The sequence below is a fragment of the Mobula hypostoma genome, chromosome 2 (assembly GCF_963921235.1).
Source record: "Mobula hypostoma chromosome 2, sMobHyp1.1, whole genome shotgun sequence".
NCBI lineage: Eukaryota > Metazoa > Chordata > Chondrichthyes > Myliobatiformes > Myliobatidae > Mobula > Mobula hypostoma.
Window position 1 is genome coordinate 101,372,514 of NC_086098.1, and position 23,389 is coordinate 101,395,902.

Sequence of the window (23,389 nt, forward strand, 5' to 3'; positions counted from 1 at the left end):
TCCACATTCGGCAGATAACCTCGGAGTCCACTCGCTACTACTACGTGCTGAGCTCCCTCGACCAGGAGACTGCTGCACAAGTTGAGGAGTTTATACAGTCGCCCCCGGAGGACGGCAAATACACAGCATTCAAAGCCCTGCTCATAAGGACTTTCGGACTCTCATGGCGTGAACGAGCACGCCGCTTAATGCACCTGGATGGTTTGGGAGACAGGCCACCGTCAGCATTAATGAACAAAATGCTGGCCCTGGCTGAAGGACACAAACCCTGCTTCATGTTTGAGCAGGCGTTCCTAGAGCAACTGCCCGAGGACATATGCCTGCTGCTGTCCGACACAGATTTCAGTTACCCCCGGAAGGTGGCGGCCCAGGCAGATGTGCTGTGGAATGCCAGGAAGGAGAGAGGGGTGTCCGTCGCACAGATCAGCAAGCCGCAAGCCCAACGACAGACCAGACCAGGCCCGGCAGCAGAGCCTACAAAACCCGGCGACAAGAGTGAGGAGCCCAACGAACAGTGCTGCTTCTAACAACAGCAGTGGAGCACAGAGGCCTGCCGCTGTAGACCACCCTGAAAATTCCCAGGCAACGCCAGGGCCAGTCGCTGCTGATGGCTAGGGCGGCTGGCCATCAGGACAGCCTCCTGTATGTCCGGGATGCCGCTTTTTGGTTGACACCAGAGCGGAGATCAGCGTTTTACCTCCAACGAGTTACAACACCTGCAACAGAGAACGGGGACCCACCCTGAGGGCTGCAAATGGCAGCACAATACGGATCTACGGGACCCGCATTGTGCGGCTACAGTTCAGCTCCAGCCGGTTCACGTGGGACTTCACACTGGCCACCGTGGCCCAACCACTCCTGGGGGTGGATTTTCTACGAGCCCACAGCCTGCTGGTCGACCTGCAAGGGAAGCGATTAGTCCACGCCAAGACTTTTCAAACGTTTTCCCTGGGTGAAGCCAAGTTGCCAGCCCCACACCTGGACTCCATCACGCTGTCTGACGACGAATTCACCAGGGTTCTGGCGGATTTCCCATCAGTTCTGACACCGCAGTTCACAGCAGCCATGCCCAGACACGGAGTACAGCACCACATCCCGACCCAGGGACCACCCCTCCACGCCCGTGCTCGAAGGCTTCCCCCCGGACAAGCTCCGACTGGCGAAGGAGGAGTTCAAGAAGATGGAGGAATTGGGGATCATACGACAGTCCCACAGCCCATGGGCCTCCCCCCTGCACATGGTGCCCAAGGCAACGGGGGGCTGGAGACCATGCGGTGACTACCGCAGACTGAACGAGGCTACAACGCCAGACCGCTACCCTGTGCCGCACATTCAAGACTTTGCAGCAAACCTACACGACGCAAGGATCTTTTCCAAGATAGACCTCGTCCGGGGATACCATCAAATCCTGGTACATCCGGATGAGATCCCCAAAACAGCCCTCATCACCCCATTCGGCCTTTTTGAATTCCTCCGAATGCCGTTCGGCCTAAAGAATGCCGCACAGACGTTCCTGCGGCTAATGGACACGGTGGGACGCGAACTGGACTTTGCATTCATCTACTTGGACGACATCCTCATAGCCAGCAGTAGTCGTCAGGAGCATCTGTCCCACCTCCGTCAATTCTACGCCCGGCTGAGCGAATTCGGCCTTACAATCAACCCGGCCAAATGCCAGTTCGGACTCGACACCATCGACTTCCTGGGCCACAGGATTACTAAAGACGGGGCAACCCCACTGCCCGCCAAGGTAGACGCGGTCCGCCACTTCCCCCGACCAAACACAATCAAAGGCCTGCAGGAATTCGTGGGTATGGTGAATTTCTACCACCGTTTCCTCCCCTCAGCAGACCGAATCATGCGCCCCCTGTTCACCCTGATGTCCGGAAAGGGCAAGGACATTACCTGGGATGAAGAGGCCGCGGCCGCTTTCGTTAAAACCAAAGAAGCCTTGGCAAATGCCGCGATGCTAGTGCATTCCCCACAGCAGTCCCGCCCGGGGAATGCGGGAACAGGAAAGCTTTAAAGGAGGCCGCGAAGTTTGAATAAATCTCTTTTATCGCAACTCCAACTCGCTGACTACGTGTCATTATTCTAGCACTGCGTGTAGCACATCACTACCATATTAAATTAAAGCTGAGGCTAAGGTAAGAATCTCAAACCCCAGAATAGATAGATTGCAGATGGAAGGCAAGATAAAAATGTTTCAAGTCCGAAACCCATCTCTAGTTTGTATTTCTGGTTTTACTGGAGGCAAGTTAGGTCAGATACTGAGATATTTTAAGGACAATTTGATATAATATATTTTTATTAATGCACAGAAACTTGGATTCTTCTTGGAAATGACAGCAGTTAAATGTGTGGTGGTGGGGAGGTGAGAGGTGTGCTTCCAAAAAAAAAAAAATGAAGTGTTGCCTCTTCGCCCACCTCTGATCATCCAGTGCCAAGTTCAATGTCAGGTTCCTGCTCTAACATCAGATTCAATCCTACCATCACATCAGATTCATCCACTGTCCCTGCGAGTCAGACTCACACACTCATACAGTGCCAGATTCACCCACTGTATCCGCAAAAATCAAATTCACCCTTACTTCCATGGTTAGGATCACTGCCCAGACTTCCATGACACCTCTACCCAGATCCATACTGTATCATCATTCTTGCCTGACTTCATCTCTCCTGTAGATTTTTGGGGCTGCAACCAGGCTCATCAGTATACTGATGGCTTGCCAACAGGGCAACATACACAACAACTTAACAAGATTTCCACCTACCATAATGGAACTGTTCAATTAATCCATTCCTAGAAAGTATACAAAGTTTTACTCATTTTGAGCTGGTCAGATATGAAAGCACTCCTGCACCACCATCAGGAACATTTAATATACCAAAGAGTTTGCGCTTTGGCATTCCAACCACCTGGTTGTACTTCAGGAGTAGAAGCAAAGACTGAGGACCACAAATGTATGGTCAAGGGAGGTGGAGGAGCATTTACAGGAATCAGTGGACTGGGCAATATTCAGGGAACTATCTTTGAATATGAATTAATATGCTACAGCCATCACTGTCTCCATCAAGACCTACATGGAAGAGCACGTTCCTTAGAGAACATGCTGAGTCTTCCCAAAGCAGAAGACCTGGATGAACCAGGAGATTTGCAGTTTGCCAATGGCTCAATCTGTGGTGTTGGAGACCAGCAAACCAGAACCCTCCAAAGAGTTCAATACATTTTATGCATAATTTGAAAGGGTGAATAAACCCATGCCTGTGCAAATCCCCACACCATCCAGTGATCCTCCAGGATGTCAGAACATCCTTCAAGAGTATGAACCCTTACAAAACCCTCGTGCTATACCTGGTCAGGTACTAAAAGCCTGTGCCAGCCAATTCACTGGAATGTTCAAGGATATCTTCAAACTCTCACTCCTGCATTCTGAGGATCTTACCTATTTCAAAACGGCAGTAATTATAGAACCATAGAACACCACAGCACAGAAAATAGGCCATTCGGCCCTTGTAGTCTGTGCCAGAACATTATTCCACTAGTCCCATTGACCTGCATCCAGTCCATAACCCTCCAGACCTCTCCCATCCAAGTACCTATCCAATTTATTCTTAAAACTTAAGAGTGAGCCCACATTTACCATATCAGATGGCAGCTCGTTCCACACTCCCACCGAGTGAAGAAGCTCCCCCTAATATTCCCCCTAAACCTTTCCCCTTTCACCCTAAAGCCATGTCCTCTCGTATTTATCTCTCCTAATCTAAGTGGAAAGAGCCTATTCACGTTTACTCTGTCTATACCCCTCATAATTTTGTAAACCTCTATCAAATCTCCCCTCATTCTTCTACACTCCAAGGAATAAAGTCCTAACCTGTTCAATCTTTCCTTATAACTCAACTCCTGAAGACCCAGTAACATCCTCGTAAGTCTTCTCTGCACTCTTTCAATCTTACTGATATCCTTCCTAGAGTTAGGTGACCAGAACTGTACACAATACTCCAAATTTAGCCTCACCAATATCTTATACAACCTCCCCATAACATCCCAACTCTTATACTCAATACTTTGATTTATGAATTGCCAGGATGCCAAAAGCCTTCTTTACAACCCTGTCTACCTGAGACGCCACTTTCAGGGAATTATGTATCTGAACTCCATAATTCCCAGTTGTACCGGTGCTCAAGAAGCTGCCCTCAATGACTATCAACTGGTAGTACTCATATCTACCATAGTGAAGTGCTTTGAGAGGTTCATTATGGTTACAGTTAACTCCAGTATGGGCAAGAACATGAATCACTGCAATTCGCTTACTGCTGCAACAGGTCTATATAGCTGACACAGTTTCACTGGCTCTCCACTCTGCATTGGAGCACATAGACAGCAACAATGCATACATAAGGCTGCAGTTCATCAATTATAGTTTGGCATTCAATACCATCATCCCCTCAGTAGTAATCATCAAGTTTCTAAATCTGGGCTTCTGTTCCTCCCTCTGCAACTGGATCTGCCGCTTCCTCATCGGGGGACCACGGTTAGTACAGATTGATACTAGCATTTCTCCACACTGACAATAAACACAGGTGCACCTCAAGGATGTGTGCTTAGTCCACTACTGTACTCTCTCTATACTCATAGCTGTGTGGCTGGGCACAGGTCAAACTTCATTTATAAATTCATAAATAACACCACTGTTGTTGCTAAAATCTCAGATGGTGACAAGGTGGTGTAAAGGAGTGAAGCAAGTTGGCTGGTTCAGTGGAGTAACAGCAACAAGATTCATCAGCAAGATCAAAGGCCTGACTGGGGACTTCAGCGAGGGAAAGTCGGAGGAATATGTACCAGTCCTTGTTGAGGCAAGGTCAGTGGTGGAAGGAGTAAGCAGCTTTAAGTCTCTGGGTATTGACATTTCAGAGGTGCAATCATGGACAAGGCATGCCAGCGGCTCTGCTTCATGAGAAACTTGAGGAGATTTGGTATGTCTTGCAAATTTTTGCAAATGTACGTGGACAGCATTCTGACTGGTTTCATCACAGCCTGGTATGGTGACTCCAATGCGTAGGATTGCAAGAGCGCACACAGTGTTGTAAACTTACTGAGCTGCTTCACAGGAACAAGCCTCCCCACCATTGCGAACGTCAACGAGAAGCACTGCCTCCAGAAAGTGGCATCCATCATTACTACCCAGGGCATGCTATCCCTCTTCTTATTACCATCAGGGATGAGGTACTAAAGGCCCACATTCAATGATTCAGAAACAGCTTCTTCCCCACAGGCATCAGATTCCAGAATGGTCCATGAACCAATGAATGCTATTCCTTACTCCTTTTCTCCTGTATTATTAATTTATTTTGCAATTTATACTAATTTTATGTCTGCACTGTACTATTCCTGCAAAACAACAAATTTCATGTTGTGATAAAAAAAACTGATACTGAATCCAAAACCTGAGCAAATATTTTGCCACCTTTACATAGAAACATAGAAAGTAGGTGCAGGAGTAGGCCATTCGGCCCTTCGAGCCTGCACCGCCATTTAGTATGATCATGGCTGATCATCCAACTCAGAACCCTGTACCTGCCTTCTCTCCATACCCCCTGATCCCTTTAGCCACAAGGGCCATATCTAACTCCTCCTTAAATATAGCCAATGAACTGGCCTCAACTGTTTCCTGTGGCAGAGAATTCCACAGATTCATTTTCTGTGTGAAGAAGTTTTTCCTCATCTCGGTCCTAAAAGGCTTCCCCTTTATCCTTAAACTGTGACCCCTCGTTCTGGACTTCCCCAACATCGGGAACAACCTTCCTGCATCTAGCCTGTCCAAACCCTTTAGAATTTTATACGTTTCAATCAGATCCCCCCTCAATCTTCTAAATTCCAGAGAGTATAAGCCTAGTCGATCCAATCTTTCATCATATGAAAGTCCTGCCATCCCAGGAATCAATCTGGGAATTTTTATCACTGAATAGACCTCTACATACAAACCATTCTCAATGTCAGTGCAACAGTAACAACAGGGACCTAGTTGTCCTAAAGTTACACCACAACCAAATGAATACTTCCAGAGTTTCCCCATTTGAGAATCACATTTCAAAGTTTAAATTTAATATCACAGTAAATATCACCATATACAACCCCGAGATTCATTTTACTCGCAGGGACACTCAATAAATCCATAATAGAATAATAACCATAATAGAATCAATAAAAGATTGAAACAACTTGAACATTCAACCGGTATGCAAAAGACAACAAACTGCAAATACAACAAGAAAGAAATAATTACAATAATAAATAAGCAATAAATATCGAGAACATAAGATGAAGAGCCTTGGATGTGAGTCATTCCCCTCCTCTCTCCACCATTCCATTCCTTTGTTTTTGCTAGGTTTGGTTGTTCACACTGTGACCACTTGCATTTCTACCAGATACTCCCTCACATCCCAAAGTCCTGTAGGTCAATGGGGCACTGTGAATTGCCCTAACTGTAGTCGGGTGGGGTAGATCAGGGAGGAGTTGATAGTAACATGGGGAGAATATGTTAAAATTAGCAGGGAAAAGGGATTGTCCTATGATCTGGTATAGACTCGATGGGCTGAAGAGCTCAATTTTACATTGTAAGGAGATATGGATGAAAATATCAAAGGCTAAGCACACAGAAGAGGCATTCGATACCTATGACAGGCCAGCAACTTGAATGATGATTCCTCCAAATGAAAATGTGCTGAGGTATCGTCCAAGTCAAGTTACTATGCCAACATGATCTCCTTAAGTTACAATTAAAAGTAATAAGATATTTCAGGCATGAAATTAGATGTACATTATATAAAATAATCCAGTTGTTATTTTTCTTTACATTTTCTTGCCATTTTATTGCAGATCTGTAAAACCAGTAATTCTTACATAATCCATACTATTAATGAAAGATTCTCACAAAAGAAATAGTTAAGTGCTCTCTTTATCACATTCCCTGTAATCATATGCACATGCTACCTGAAACCAGCTTTTACGAAGTCCATCTATGGCACTCTTTCTACATTATAAAAGTACCTACTTGATTGTGAAGCCCTTTGGGACATACCGTAGTGAAAAAAATCCATTGAAAATGATGGTTTTTCTTTTATTGTATTTATAATATTTCCAAGCAAAATTACTTACATGATCCATCAGTTCCCTGACCATTCCATTCCATTGTCCTTTTTCATCCTGAACTCCATATCTCCCATCATCCACCAGTCTGACCTCATAGGTGAATCCGAGGATATTGGACAATTCCTTGAGGAGGTCAATGCAGAATCCCTCAAATCGGCTATTTCCATAAAGAGGTTTATCCGACTTTTTAAACATCACATAAGGCTCTTCCTGTGAAGGTTGATAACAGAAAAGAGATCAATGCAAGGACTTTACATGTCCCTGGTGACAAATAAATCTTAGAGATAATGTCTACCACAACTGCCCTCCACTAATCAGGTACAGACCTAAGTCAGAGCAGATAAATTTCAAAGGCTTCTGGCTATAATCCCTGAAGGCTGGCATTCCTTGCAGTGGGAGCTGTTGAAACTGAATTATTAGCTGTTGGAAAGGCTGTAATTTCAGATCAGAGCCATTGAAATAACAGATTTGAGTTCTATTTTCATTTATCCTGACATTTAAATTTTCATGACCATTAAAATTACTAAATGATAAATAAGCATTTGATATATAGAAATAACAAATAATTCACTGCGAGTACTTCCTGACCATAATTAGCATCTATTGGTTTTACTTAAGTACATTACTTCTGCTTCTCTCAAGCCGAAATAAATAGGCCTAAATATGAAAATTAAATGGAGAGAAGTAGTAACATAACGACTTGAATATTACCTCTTCCTTGCAGAAAACTTTTATTTTAAGTTAAACTTGTACAAATTGCCCTGCACCGAGAATCATGGGTTGTTGTTTGACTTTAGCTTCTGTACAATTATGTAACATGATAATAATATTTTCAAAAAGGACTCTTTCAATCCCTTTCTGATCGCCATATTGTATACATACAAAGAGATAGACCATCTCATGTCAAGTGTCATAGTCACTGAGCCAAGAGGTGAAAGGGGCACGCAAGAGGATCAGGAGCATCACCATCTTATTTTGTTGCTCTGGTTCTGCCTTGGTGTCCTACACATGCAGGGACTAATGTATATATTTCATTATGGTGTCCAAAGAGGATGCTGGTTTTATAAGACAATAAAACAAAGGAGCAGAATTAGCACATTCAGCCCATTGACTCTGCTCTGCCATTCTAACACGGCTGACTTATTAACCCTCTGAAACTCATTCTGATATCTTCTCCCCATAACCTTTGACACCCTAATTAATCAAGAACCTATCAATGTCCACTTTAAATATACCCAATGAATTGGCCTCCACAGCCATCCTAGCTAAAGAAATTCTTCCTCCTTATACTCTGTGACTGTGTCCTCTGATCCTAGACCTTCCCCACTGTCGGAAATATCCTCTCCACATACTCTCTATTTAGTCCTTTCATTATTCGTTTTCTATCCACTACATCTAGGAAGTCAGATCCAGATTCATCAAAATCAGGCATTCTTAACCTGGGGTCCTCAGGGGTCTGTGGATAGATTCCAGGAGGTCCGTGAACTGGTATGCGAAAAAATTTACACCTTTATTTTCACTAACCTCTAACTGCAATTTAGCATTTCCTTCAATTATGAATGTAGCCAACAAATCACAGTAGTTTTAGCAGTATCTGTGACTTTGTCACCAATAGAAATCACCGATATTTTCATAACACATTATAGTTGTTACAAATATCTCAAAATATCATTACTACTTCAAAATTACAGTAGTTATTAGTGCTGCCGCTAGATCGACTGTGATTGCAGTCTTGCTGTCTGCAGCAACTTGCACGGCGTAGCAGGCCAACTTTTGGGCAGCCTGTATCTATTAGGCATCCAGCCACTAAATAGTGAAGTCGCACATTCTCAACTTTCTGTTCCAGACATCTACGCTGCTCTCCATTATTCCCTATCTACAACTGCTTGTTGACCAATGCGTAGGAGGTAAGTCATTTTTATTGTTTATGTTTTGCAAAATTGGACAGTTCAAATGAAAATTCTTCTCTCTCCATATTATAAGGCCTTCTGTAATACGGATAGGTGTGCAAGCTACGAGTGTAGACCAGGCAAGTTCAAACTTGTTGACAGTTGTAATAATTGCTAAAGTGCGTTATTTAAAGCAATATCTTATTATTGCTAACAGACTGGGAAGTGATACAGGTCATGCACAGTGATGCAAGATCTGTGTTTCTCTTAGTTCTTCCTTTTTGTACAGTTCCGTGTTACGCAGTAAGGACATGCACACTCAGTATGTCTTATAAGTGGTGTTCATGTATTATTATTCTGTGAAAATACCGCACATCTTAAAAATAACATTGCAAAAATACTGCAAGATATATCAGATATGAGAACCATTATTACTAGAAAGGCACAGGAAGTCACATAACTTAATACACAACAATAGCTGAATTCCAGGAAGGACATAACACCTAAGCTACTGCTGTAATCCTTGTATCTATCCAAGTATCTAAAAGCTCTGAAAAGTGTTATAACTTTGGATGAATTGTAAAACCTGCCTTGTTTTACTTACCTGGCATACAAATTTTGTTGATATCTTACACTTCACTTAATTAACCCGTTTCTTTGCAGATTTATCAAACAATTTTTTTAAAAAACACACAAGAATTCAGTTTCAAAATATGTCAATTGAATAAAATATTTTATTTTAGCTTTTTTTTTGCAGACTCAATTTAAATTGAAATGTCGAAGAAGGGGAATTATGATGATAAAGTTGAGACACCTCCAACGCCTGGGTTTGCATTTCACAAAAAAAAATTACTTGAATTATCCTGTAAAGTTGTTTACCAGTTTGCTGAACAAAAGAAGCCTCACAATATTGGAGAGACTTTAGTAAAGCCATGTGCACTGGAAATGATCAAGATGGTTTGTCGACTGAAACAGAGCGAAAAACTGGAAGTGGTTCCCTTATCAAATAATATGATATGATCTAGAATAGTTGATACTTCTTTCAACATTTTGAAGCAGGCCATTGAGGAATTGGGAACCTTGCAATTCCCATTCAGTATGCAATTGGATGAAACTAGGTATCTCTCAATGTAGTCAGCTCCTTCTTTTTGTTCGTTATGCACATGTCGACAATATCAAAGAAGAATTCCTATTTTTTGAGTCACTTTTGGAAACTACAAAGATCATCAACATTTTGGAAATGGTAAGTAGTTTTTCTGCCAAACAAAACTTTGACTGGAAAGAAAAATTTCATATTCTTTGCACAGATGGTGCTCCTCTGTTGCTTCATAGTACATCTGGTTTTGCTACTTCAATGAAAAAGGAAGCTCCTGAAGTCATCACCACATTGTTTTTTCACTGACATGTACTGCAACAAAGATACTTCCAAAAACCCTGAAAGAAGTTTTGTCAACAGCCATGAGAATCATCAACCTTATTGGAAGCAATTCTCTGAATAATCACACTTTTAATGACTTTGTTAAGAAATGGATGCAAAATATGAAATGCTTCTCTACCACACAAAAGTTCACTGGCTTTCCAGAGGACGACTTAATGCGCTTATTTGAACTAAGGATAGAAGAAAAATGCAACCTTGGAAGTTTGACAAAAAAGTATTGTATTCATTGGTTGGCTTTACCTGACAGATATTCTTAACCATATGAATTAAATAAATCCTTCAATTCAAGGTCCTGAAGTCACCATTATGGATGCTACTGAAAAATTATAATGTTTCTTTTCTAAACTGCTGATATGGAAGAAGAGAGTAGAGGTCGACATCTTCGCGAACTTTCAAATGCTGGAGGAATTGCTTTACCAAGATAGAGTTGAGATACAAAATTTTTTGTCAATTTCTTTGAAGAGACACATATATGAACACCTCCAAACGCTTCAGAACTCTTTCAAAAGTTACTTCTATTAAAGTTGAACCATGGATCCGCCATCCTTTCCTTTCTGCTATAAACTGTATCAAAGATGTTGTTCTAGACAAAGATGAACTTATTGATCTGAGGACAATAACTTACTACAATGGGAGTTTAACTCAAACAGCCTTGAGGAATACTGGTGTTCATTGAGAAAAGCCTATCCTCATCTTGTAAGGCAAGCTATAGCAAGCTTTCATTCCATTTGCAACAACATATCTTTGTGAATCAGGATTTTCAATATTTCTAACCGTTAAAACAAAAAAAATCGATATTGACAGGATGTCCAACATGACATTTGTATTGGTTTGTCTAAGACCACCCCACAGTTTAATATTCTTATTCAAGCTAAGCAACAACAGCCTTTACAAATAAGTCTTTTCTTTGAGTCTTTTTATTAATTTTCAAAATTATAGACATAACAATAATATTGATAAACAGAGAATGGGATTACATTATTAATAGCTAACATTTGCAAAGATAAAATTGCTGATAGTACAAGTATGTTAGATCTCCCCAACTCTAAATATAATTGAACATGCTAAAAGATAAATGGAAAAAAAACTAAAAAAAAACAAACTAGAAAAGAAAAAAAAAACACACTAAACTGAGCTAAGCAAAACTAAACTAAACTAAAACAAAATTGGGCTAACATATTACATTGGATACGATCATTAATGTCCTTAACTCCACTCCTATATCCGTACATTTTTTTAAAAAAAAGGATTCGAGAAAGGTCAAACTACATCATATGAAAATGTTGAATAAATGGTCTCCAAGTTTCTTCAAATTTAACCAAAGGATCAGAGGTGTCACTTCTGATTTTTTCTAAATTTAAGCAAGATATAGTTTGAGAAAACCATTGAAATGTAGTAGGAGGATTGACCTCTTTCCAATTCAATAAGATAGATCTTCTAGCCATTAATGTAAGGAAGGCAATCATCCAGCAGGCTGAAGGGAATAAGTAACTATCTCCCATCATCGGTAACCCAAAAATTGCAGCAATTCGGTGAGGTTGTAAATCAATACACAAAACTGTAGAAATAATATCAAAGATATCTTTCCAATATTTATCCAAAAAAGGGCAAGACTTGAAATTTATTAATTTTATTAAGGATCAGATCGATTTCTTCTTTTCAACAAATGTTACAGAAGAAATTTCTAGTGGGGTATTATGGGACTCTCTTAAAGCATATATACATGGTCAAATTATTTCATACTCAGCTGGACTGAAAAAAACAAATTAATAATGAAATACATATGCTGGTTGATAACATTAAAGAAATTGATAAGGAATACTCTATTACTCCTAGTAAGGAGTTTTATAAAAAGAGAGTTGAGCTTCAAATGGAGCATAGTTTATTACTAACATCCTCGATCGAAAATCAATTAATTAAAACTAGGAGTCAGTTTTATACACATGGTGATAATTCTGGTAAGTTACTGGCCAATCAATTGAAAACTGCTTTGGTCAAATGTCAGATTCTTAAGATTCGTAAAAGAGATGGTACCTTGACCGTTGACCATAATGAGGTAAATACATCCTTACAGGAATTTTACATTTCATTATACCAATCAGCATTTCCTGATGATTCTACTACAATGCATGAATTTTTAAGGAAACTGAATTTTCCAAAATTATCATTCAATGAACGTTTAGTATTAGATGCTCCCATTACTGAAGATGAAATTAAAAATGCTATTTCTTCGATGAATTCAGGTAAAACACCTGGTCCGGATGGTTACACAGTACAATTTTTAAAATTCTTTTCTAATATCCTCTCATCTCAGCTATACAGAATTTTTAAGGATGCATTACCTGAGGGTAAATTACTGCAATCCTTTTATGGCGCTACTATTTCCTTAATTCTTAAAAAAGATAAAGACCCTACTGAATGTGTATCATATAGGCCTATATCCCTCTTGAATGTGGACTCCCAAGATTTTTTTCTAAAATATTAGCAACTAGACTGGAGAAGGTATTGCCTCAAGTTATTTCTGTTGATCAGACTGGATTCATTAAAAATCGTTATTCATTTTTTTAATATTAGGAGATTAATGAATATTGCTTATACTCCTTCATCTAGAATTCCAGAACGTGTCATTTCACTAGATGCTGAGAAAGCGTTTGACAGAGTTGAATGGACATATTTATTTATTACGCTTGAGAAATTTAATTTTAGTCTGATATTTATATCTTGGATTAATATATCTTACTCCTTTGGCGTCGGTATTTACCAATAATCAAAGATCTCCCTTTTCTCAGTTGTTTCATGGCACCAAGCAAGATTGTCCTCTTAGTCATCCGTTATTATTTGATATTGCTTTGGAACCTCTGGCCATTGCTATTCGTGAATCAACTAATATATTTGGTATCACCGGGGGGAATGAAATACATAAGTTATCACTATATGCTGATGATTTATCTCTAACCCCGAAAAATCTATTCTGGCAGTAATATTGTTGCTTGATCTGTTTAGTAATTTTTCTGGCTACAAATTGAACCTTAATAAGAGTGACCTCTTCCCTTTAAATATGCAGGTTCCAATTTATAGATGTTCACCATTCAGAATGGTTACTAATTATTTTACTTATCTGGGTGTTAAAATTACTAAGAAACATAAGAATTTATTTAAGCATAATTTTTTACCATTAATTGATCAGGTTAAACAATTGTTTATTAAATGGTCCCCATTGTTTCTATCAATGCTTGGTCGAATTAATGCTATTAAGATGATTGTCCTACCTAAATTTTTATACTTGTTTCCAGCATTACCAATTTTCATTTCTAAATCCTTTTTTGATACTTTAAATTCAAAAATTTCTTCATATATATGGCAAAATAAAAATCCTAGATTAAGTAAAAAAGTATTTACAGAAGTCTAAAAAGGATGGTGGTTTAGCATTGCCGAATTTTAGATTTTACTACTGGGCAATTAAAATTCGATATTTAATATTTTGGACACAAGATTTGGATATAACTTTAACCCCACAATGGGTAAAGCTGGAATGTAAATCCGTACAAGGGTTTTCTCTGACTTCCATTTTAAGGACTTCTCTTCCATTTGTTCTTTCTAAATTAAATAAACAAATGGTTAATCCAATAATTAGACATACACTACAAATATGGTTTCAATTTTGTAAATGTTTTGGTTTGAAACAATTTATTTTATCAGGACCCTATTACACCTAACTTTTTCTTTCAACCATCTGTTATAGATCAAGCTTTCTCGGTATGGAAAATGAAGGGTATATTAAGCTTTCGTGATTTATTTTTGGATAGCTGTTATATGTCTTTTGAACAGTTATCTAATAAATATAATTTGCCTAAATCTCATTTTTTCAGATATTTAAAAATTAGAAACTTTTAAAATACTAAGCTACCTATATTTCCAACTTCATATCCATTCGACATCACGGAAAAAAATTTTAGGTTTAAATCCTTATCAGAAGGGTTTAATAGCAATCATTTATGATTTGATTATGAAAATAAATTCAGGTATATCTGATAAAATTAGGACTGAATGGAAAAGGGAAGTTCAACTTCATTTACCTACGGAAAAATGGGAAAATAATTTTCAATTAGTTAACCTGTCCTCTTTATGTGCTAAACATACTTCGGTACAATTTAAGGTGGTACATTGGGCTCATATGTCTAAAAATAAATAGTTCATTTTTATTCTCATATAAGCCTTATTTGTGATAGATGTCATTCCGAAGTCTCTTCCTTGACTCATATGTTCTGTTGTTGCCCTTTTTTGGACAAATAAATCTTTAACAAACAAAAGTTAACTTGCCTATATTTTAAATGTATAGCCTTATTATTTAATATATTGATAAAGAAGCATATATTGCTATTAAGTAAATTTGTTTTTTTTAATATTTCAATATAGTTGGTTTCTTTTGTAATCCTCTATTTTTATTTTATATATTTAAATATATTTTTCGGTGAAGGGGTCCACAGGCTTCACTGAACTGCCAAAGGGATCCATGGCATAAAAAGGTTAAGAATCCCTGGTCTAAACATTATATTACATTTCCATTTGGTTTGAAAATTATCAGCTGTAGTTAATTTGCATTTTGATTATCAAAGAGATTCATTGCAACTCATTTTCACCTCCCAAACCCAGATCTGTTACGGCTGCAGAAAACATGGGCAGTAAAAAACCAGGGAACAACACAACTTTCAAGTAAGTGCCTCTTCAGAACTAACAGCAGACTGAATGGTATTCGTCCATCATTGAGTAAAAATCCATAAACTCCCTAACAACACAGTGGAAGTACCTAATACTCCCCAAGCCTGGCACCTGGAGGCAGTATTCCAACCAGGTGTCTCTATTGCATCCACATAATCTTGTGTCTACTCCTCTAACTATGGAATCTCCTATCACTACCACCGCCATCTTCATCCTCCTTCCCTCCTGAGCCAATGAGCCAGAGACCAGGCCGCTGTGTCTCCCTCGTGGTAGGTCATTTGCACCACACCACCCCCACCCCCCCAAACAAGTATATTTAAGTTATTGAGGGGAACAGCTACCAGGGTACACTGCACTGGCTGCCCATTTCCTTTTCCTCTCCTCACTGTCACCCAGGTACCCGCAACTTAAGAGTTACTGCCTCCCGATCAGCTCCTGAGTTTCCTGTATGTTTAGATTGACAGATGATACGTTGAGGGGTACGCAGACAGGACAACAACTTGAAATTAGCAGCAGTGTTTCTGTCATTGCTTTCAGGGCTCGATACATCTGTCAAGAAGAGGTCAAGTAGGCCTAACCGTGTATTCACTCATTACACGCTACAAACTCCTGCTGATGGTTATGTCCTTCAGGGAACATCCAGCTCATTCTGAAATGGTGCTACAAAGCCACTCTTGGTGATGAACATCACAGTTCCCTGATTCAGAGTATATTCTGTCCCCTTGTTAATTTCAGAATCCCCTGAAAGTATTGTTCAATGTGGAGAAGAACTGATTCTCAGCAATAACAAAGAGGTTTCCCCACATGGTGTCCCCACCCAAACAGTAATCCATAGATGCTGCCTAGTCTGTGGCATTTTGCATGTGTTGCCTGAGGTTTCCTCACCCACATTTGAGCCGACAGCAAAATGACAGTGTTTATTTGCAGTTAAACACATCAGCCATAAACCACAGGTTTCTGCAACTTTCTCCACAAGATTCAAAGGAAAATCAGTTGAATCAGTAAAGAAATCGAAACAACTATAAACCAGATCAAGAGATTAGTTTACACATGCTGTAGGAGGCCTTGAAAATGCATGCTCTGTTGGATGAGGACCTCATATGAGAGTTTAGTGTCATACTAAGCTACTGCCATTGTTTGACAAACTCCTGGGCACTATGATAGATAAAGTATTAATAGAGAATTGAAATACAATAGTGAGGAAAGCTTACTGTATCGTGTGACCATACTTGATGTAGTGTGTATAATATGGCCTGTTGATTTTAGGAAAATCACGTTTGCCTTACAAAGAATGAGATAGGGTTTATTCTTGGAACAAGGAATATGTTCTTTGAGGTGAGTGGGTAAAATAAACCCGCAATCTCTTGAGATTAGAAGAATGAAACATGTATTCTAAGGACATTCGTTGTGATAAGATGTTCAACCTTATTGTCGTCTGATTGTACATATATAAAACCAAATTGTTCAGGACCATGGTGTGTCTACAAAACATATCGCTCACAGCACATAAAAGAAAATATTATACTATAAATATGTAACACCCTGGCAAAGGTTTCACTGCTAATTTTGCAGGTCATTTCATGCAATGGTCTTTCTGTAGAAAGAGTGTTTGGGTTACTGTTGGAGGTAAGGGATGCTTAAGAACGTGGGCCATCCTATCAGGAAAGTGGAATGGGGAGAAGGTTTTAGAGAGGGCTGGGGGAGCGGTTTTGTAACTGACACCAGTGGTGGGTCTTGGTCTCTTGTTTGGCAGGAGATGAAGAGGGAAGACACTGCAGTGAACCGGACATAGGATTCAATCCGGTGGGAAACATGATTCAACGGAGCCCAGTCGTGGAGGTCTGCCAAGGGAAGATAAATATGGCTTTTTGGAAGATTTAAGCTCAAACCTGTGCACATTTGACTGTTTAATTATAATGAACCCTTTTGTTTTTTTTTCCTTTCTAATCTTCATTAACTCTTTGGTTAACATTCACAAATATATTTCTTTTTAATTGTGTGCCATGTATGATTTGTTATTTTATGCTTTCTTTATTAATCTTTTTATTGATTTAAAAGGAGCATAGATATAATCAAGAGGAGAATTATTTCAGATATATATATCAGTAACAGTATAAACCAAGATTAAGATAGACATTGTCAAATTCATAGATATTGTTAAACTAGTATAAAATATATAATAAAAAATGAAAATGACAATTCTCCTCATCAGTTTATGAAGAGAAAAGAAAAAAACATTGGGTTTTAAATGAAAAGAAAAAGAACCACGATAGAATAGAAAAAAAAACAAAAAAAATTGGACTAGGCAGTCCATTTTGAGGATACGGCCGTAAAAAAAGGAAAGACTTTCTGATCAAATCTAAAACTTCAGAAAAAAAGAGATTGAAAGAGTAATAAATTAAATTAAATGAAAATATTGGATAAAAGGTCACCAGATTTGCTCAAATTTAAAGGATGTATCAAATGTCTGACTTCTTATTTTCTCTAAACAAGACATAATGGAGGAGAGCCAATAAAAGACCGTAGGTGGATTAGAATCCTTCCACTTCAATAAAATGACTCTCCTAGCCAGTAAGGTCGAAAAGGCCATCATACGTTGAGCAGAAACAGGAATAATTCCTGCTTCTGATGGGATAATCCCAAAAATTGCCGTAAACAAATTAGGTTGTAGATCCAGATCCAAAACTTTTGATAGTATTTTAAAAACATCTCTCCAAAAGTTATCTAGCTTTATACAAGACCAATACATATGAGTTAAAGTGGCCAGCTCAGTATTACGTCTGTCACAAATAGGATTGATCTTGGAGAAAATGCGCACTAGTTTATCCTTTGACATATGGGCCCGATGCACTAACTTGAACTGTATTAAGGAATGGCGGGCAGAAGCAGATGAGTTGTTAACCAAATGAAAAATTTTACTCCCTTGGTTATCTGAAAATGACTCTTTAAGTTCTGATTCCCAAGTGTGTTTAATTTTATCATTAGATATCATTCATGAGTTTAATAACCGTTTATAGATTTACCCATTTTGAAATGGTTTAAACTGAAAGAGAGCGTCTATCATATAAAGTGGATAAGCAACAAGCCACGTAAAAAATTCCTAATTTGTAAATATCTAAAAAAGTGTACATTAGATAAATCATATTTATCCACGAACTGAGAACACATTAAACAGTCCCCTAAAAACAAATCTGAAAAAGTTATTATTCCCTTGATTTTCCAAATTAAAAAGGCCTTATCCAAAATTGATGGTTTAAAAAAATAATTGAGATGGATTTAACTAGAAAGAATAAAATTATTTAACTCAAAAAATCTACGAAACTGACACCAAATTCTTAATGTATGTTTAATAATGGGATTAAATTCTTGTCTGCTAATCTTAGAAAACAAAAAGCGAAGAGGAGCTCCCAGTAAAGAGGCCAAAGAGAATCCTTTCACCGCGTTTACCTCTAAATCCAACCATGAAGGATATTCATGTATATCTGAACAGCGAATCCAAAAAGTAATATATCGAATATTAATTGCCCAATAGTACATTCTAAAGTTAGGCAAAGCCACACCACCATCCTTTTTTTAAATTTCTGCAATAAGGGTTTACTCAATCTAGGATTTTTATTGTTCCAAGTACAAGATAAAATTATAGAATCTATTCTGTCAAAGAACATTTTAGGAACAAAGGAAGGAACTGCCTGAAACATATATAAAAATTTCAATAAAAATATCATTTTAATAGCATTAATTCGACCTATTAATGATAATGTCGTAGGCGACCATTTAGAAAGCATTTGTTTGGTGTAGCCAATTAATGGAAAAAAATTATATATGTATAGAAATCCTTAATATTTTTAGTAATTTTAATACCAAGATAGGTAAAGTAATTTTTAGCAATACTAAAAGGTATTTGATGATTTGGATCTGAGTAATTATTAATAGGAAATAACTCGCTTTTACGTAAATTTAATTTATACCCAGAAAAACCACTGAATTCAGAAAATATAGATAACGTAGAATAATTAGATTTCCTAGGATCTGAAACATAAACTAACAGGTCATCTACATATAACAAAACCTTCTGTATTTTGTCCCCTCTCTTAATACCCTGAACAGTGTTAGAATCTCTAAGAGCAATAGCAAGGGGTTCTAAGGCCAAGTTAAATAACAAAGGGCTAAGAGAGCATCCCTGTCGAGTACCCCTATGTAATCTAAAATATGGAGATTTTTGATTATTAGTTATGACAGCAGCCATAGCAGCATGATAGATCAATTTAATCTAGGAGATAAATCCCAGGCCAAGATTAAATCTTTCCAAAACCTCAAATAAGACCATCCACCCTATCAAAAGCTTTCTCTGCATCAAGAGAGACAACACATTCAGATTCTTTAGGTGGAGAAGAGTGAATAATATTTAATAATCTTCGAATATTAAAATGTGAATATTTTTAATAAATCATGTTTGGTCATTGGAAATAACAGTAGGTAAAATATTCTCGTCTATTAGCCAAAATCTTAGAGAAAATATTAAAATCCACATTCAATAGAGAAATTGGTCTGTAAGAGGCGCATTCAGATAAATCTTTATCTTTTTTAGGAATTAAAGAGATTGAAGCTTCATAGAAAGTTTTCGGGAGAGTCCCAGAGGACATAAAGTCAGTGAAAATTTGACATAAATGAGGTATAAGTATATCAGTTAAAGTCTTATAAAATTCCACTGTATATCCATCCGGTCCCGGAGCCTTAGCTGATTGGAGAGAGGATATAGCCCTTGCATTTCCTCTTGTTTAATAGGTGCATCTAATGTATTCATATCTTGACTAGAGATTTGAGGTATATTCAATTTTTGCAAAAAACTATTCATAAAGGTAATATTATCTGAAAATTCAGACTCATAAGGATTAGAATAGAAATCCATACATATCTCATTAATTTCAAAAGGATCCAACGTTTGCAGTTCTATCAGGTCTTCGTATTTTCAGGATCTGTCTTCTAGCCATATTTGCTTTTAACTGACCAGCTAATATTTTGCCTGACTTGTCTCCATGTATATAAAATTGGCTTTTGGATTTAAGAAGTTGCTGTTCAATGGGAAAAGTCAAAAGCAAATCATGTTGTGCTTGGAGTTCAACCTTTCCTTAAAGAGATCTTCACTAGGTGTTACTGAATAGAGTTTATCTATTTCTTTAATCCTATTAGTGATCAGCAAAAGTTCCACCTTAGTTTTCCTTATTGAACCTACCGAATATGAAATTATCTGTCCTCTAAGAAAAGATTTCATCGCATCCCAAATAACCAAATTTGACATTCCCTCAGTTGTACTCAGTTCAAAAATAAAGAAAATTGTTCTTTAATAAAATTTACAAAAGTTGAATCTTGCAACAATGAAATATTAAATCTCCTCTGAGGTATGTGAATATTATCAAAGAGTTTCAAAGTTAGTTTCACAGGTGCATGATCTGACAACGCAATCACATCATACGCACGCTCAACGACAGAGGGCACCAATCACGTATCCAAGAAAAAATAATCAGTTCTTGAATATTTATGGTATACCTGTGAAAAAAAAGAAAAATCTTTCTCTTTAGGAAATTTAAATCTCCAAATGTCGACCAGACCGTATTCTAATAAAAAAAATTAATACAAGTTGCAGCTTTATTAGGAAGTGATGGATTGGTGGACAATCTGTCAATTGACGGGTTAAGACAACAATTAAAGTCACCGCCCATAATCAACTTATATTCACTTAAATTCAGCAATACAGAAAATAACTTCTTAAAAAATTCAGGACTATCTATGTTAGGTGCATATACACACACCAAAGCCACCTTTTGACTACGCAACAAACCAGTGACAATTAAATATCTTCCAATTAAATCAGTAGCAGTATTAAAGTGAACAAAGGGGATTTTAGAATTAATAAAAATAGATACCCCTCTTATTTTATTTACTGATAAAGAATGAAATAAGGGTCCCTTCCAAAATTTAAAAAAAGCGATTTTCATCCTGTCTATGGATGTGAATCTCCTGCACAAAAATAATATCTGCACGAAGTATTTTTAATTTCTTAAAAATCTTTGTGCTTAATAGGTTGGTTCATACTGCTTAAATTCCAAGATATTATACTGATTTTATTAAGATCCATATTAAAAATTTAATTAAAAAATTTTATAAAGTAATCTAATGCGCAGGCGCAGCCTAAATCAGAAGAAAGGGTGAAGCTTGACTCGATCAAAAAGAAAAACAAGATTATTGACGAAGAAAAACCCCTCAGGACTGCCCAGTCAAAAAAAAACTAACCTAATAGTTCCCCCCACATCCCCCAAAGTCCAGAAACCGTCCAATAGGTGAATGACACGCTAATCTAATAACCTTTAACCCCAGTCTCCAGCTGGCAGCTCCTATTTACAAAGTAAAAAGTTACCACCACCTAAAAGACATAACAAAGAATACATAAAGAAGTATACATAATACAGATTCCAAATATTTTCATATTATGTCTAACAGTAGCTAAGACCGAACTAACGATGGCCATCTTAAATCCATTTAATATACGCAGCCATGTATTCAAAAAAAGGATAAATCCAATCAACTAATATATACAACTAATATTAAAGACTTACAAATCAAAGAAAAAATAAGTAAATATATATGTGTTAAATTCAGAACTACATTAACTGTTAAAGCAAACAATAGATCTAAGTGAGTTAACCAAGTCTGTGTCTGAACAGTGATAAAACGAAGAGCAGACTTTCATCAATGGCGTTACAAACCACTCCCAGCTAAGGATCAACTTTTCAAATTGCTTATGAAGTGGACTTAAACTATTTTATAAATTTCTAACCATCTTCTGGAGAGTCAATCCGTCTTGGACGAGCATTGGGTGGAGCAATCATCAGACAAACCAGGTAATGCAGCGACGGGTGACAGTTGACTTTAAAAAAATTCCACCATCACTTCCTGATATTAATTCTTTCAGCATAAATCTCTGAGGTAAAATCTTCAACTATACGAATCTTAACTTCATTATAAATTAGCTTATTCCTTTTCCTTGCATTCCTAAGAATAGCTTCTTCGGTTGTAAAATAATGCAAACAGAGAATTACAGGACATGGTTTAATTTCGGCTGATGCTTTAAGACGTCAAATTTGGTGGGCTCTGTCCAGTATCAGACAGACTTTGAGAATATCACTAAAAAGTGAATATAACATATTCAAAAAAAAAACTTTAGTGGCTCACCGGTTTCCGTATTTTCAGGCAAACCCAGTATATGTAGATTCATCCTGCGATTTCTACTTTCCAAATCAATCATTTTCTTCTTAATTCTTGATAATTCTGAAGTATTCTCATTAATTTTCTTTTCCATAAAAGACAGCTTCAAATCCTGTTCTTTAATAAATTGATTCATTAATTCAAATTCCCTTTCAATTCTGTGAGTACTCTGCTTAATTATCTGATATCGATCTTCCAAATTCTTCAACGATTCCTGAATAGCAAGGATGGTTTTATCAAACAATTCATTAGCTTTCGTCAATTTATCCATTTTGGTATCCACCGTACCGATCGTCACATTAATAGCTTCTATTAAAGAAAGCATTCTTTCTGAAGTAGAAACTTCCTCGAATTTCTCTGTTTGTTGCGGCTCAGGAAGAGTTTTGCCACTCTTTAATTCGGTTCCAGCCATCGTAATTAAATCGTAAATCCTTCAGCAAATATAATAAATCTTCAAACTTGAAACAGATCTAGCAGTGGAAAGTAAGTTGTGAAAGATGGAGCTGTGACAAAAAACGTCTTACTCCATACGCTGCCAAATGGAGACTCCCATTTTATGCTGGCTGGCTTTTGCAGGGCAGTAAATCACACAGAATTTGCACAGACTGGGTTTGGGTGGGTGAGACATCCCAACCTCACAGATTTGGTGGGACCAAAGTCATATACTCCCTAGACGTAAGAAGCTGGAGAAAGGAAGGTTCTCGCCACAGAATTCAGTGGCTGTTATTGAGGGGCTAATGAGCCGCATTTCCAAAGACGCCCAGTAAAAGGGGGTTGCAAGTAAGTCAATAAAATATAATTCAAAATGCATGTAGTAAAGCACAGCACTGGTAAACAGTAAACAGCTCTCTGTCCTAGTGACAAGACCTCAGTGGTTAGTCAATTGGTTATTATTAATTCATTGCTCCTTGTGTGTGTGTGGGGGGG

At 37.9% G+C, this 23,389-nt stretch overlaps 1 protein-coding gene across 6 annotated transcripts in view; it reads right to left on the reverse strand.

Annotated features, from left to right (window-relative positions):
* LOC134342318 (glutamate receptor ionotropic, kainate 2) overlaps positions 1 to 23,389 on the reverse strand; it is a 534,599-nt gene that overhangs the window by 128,243 nt on the left and 382,967 nt on the right. For all 6 annotated transcript variants that reach the window (XM_063040301.1, XM_063040302.1, XM_063040303.1 and 3 more), the window contains exon 11: positions 7,160 to 7,363. In XM_063040301.1, coding sequence (XP_062896371.1) covers positions 7,160 to 7,363 — 204 coding nt within the window. The remainder of the gene's footprint in view (positions 1 to 7,159; positions 7,364 to 23,389) is intronic.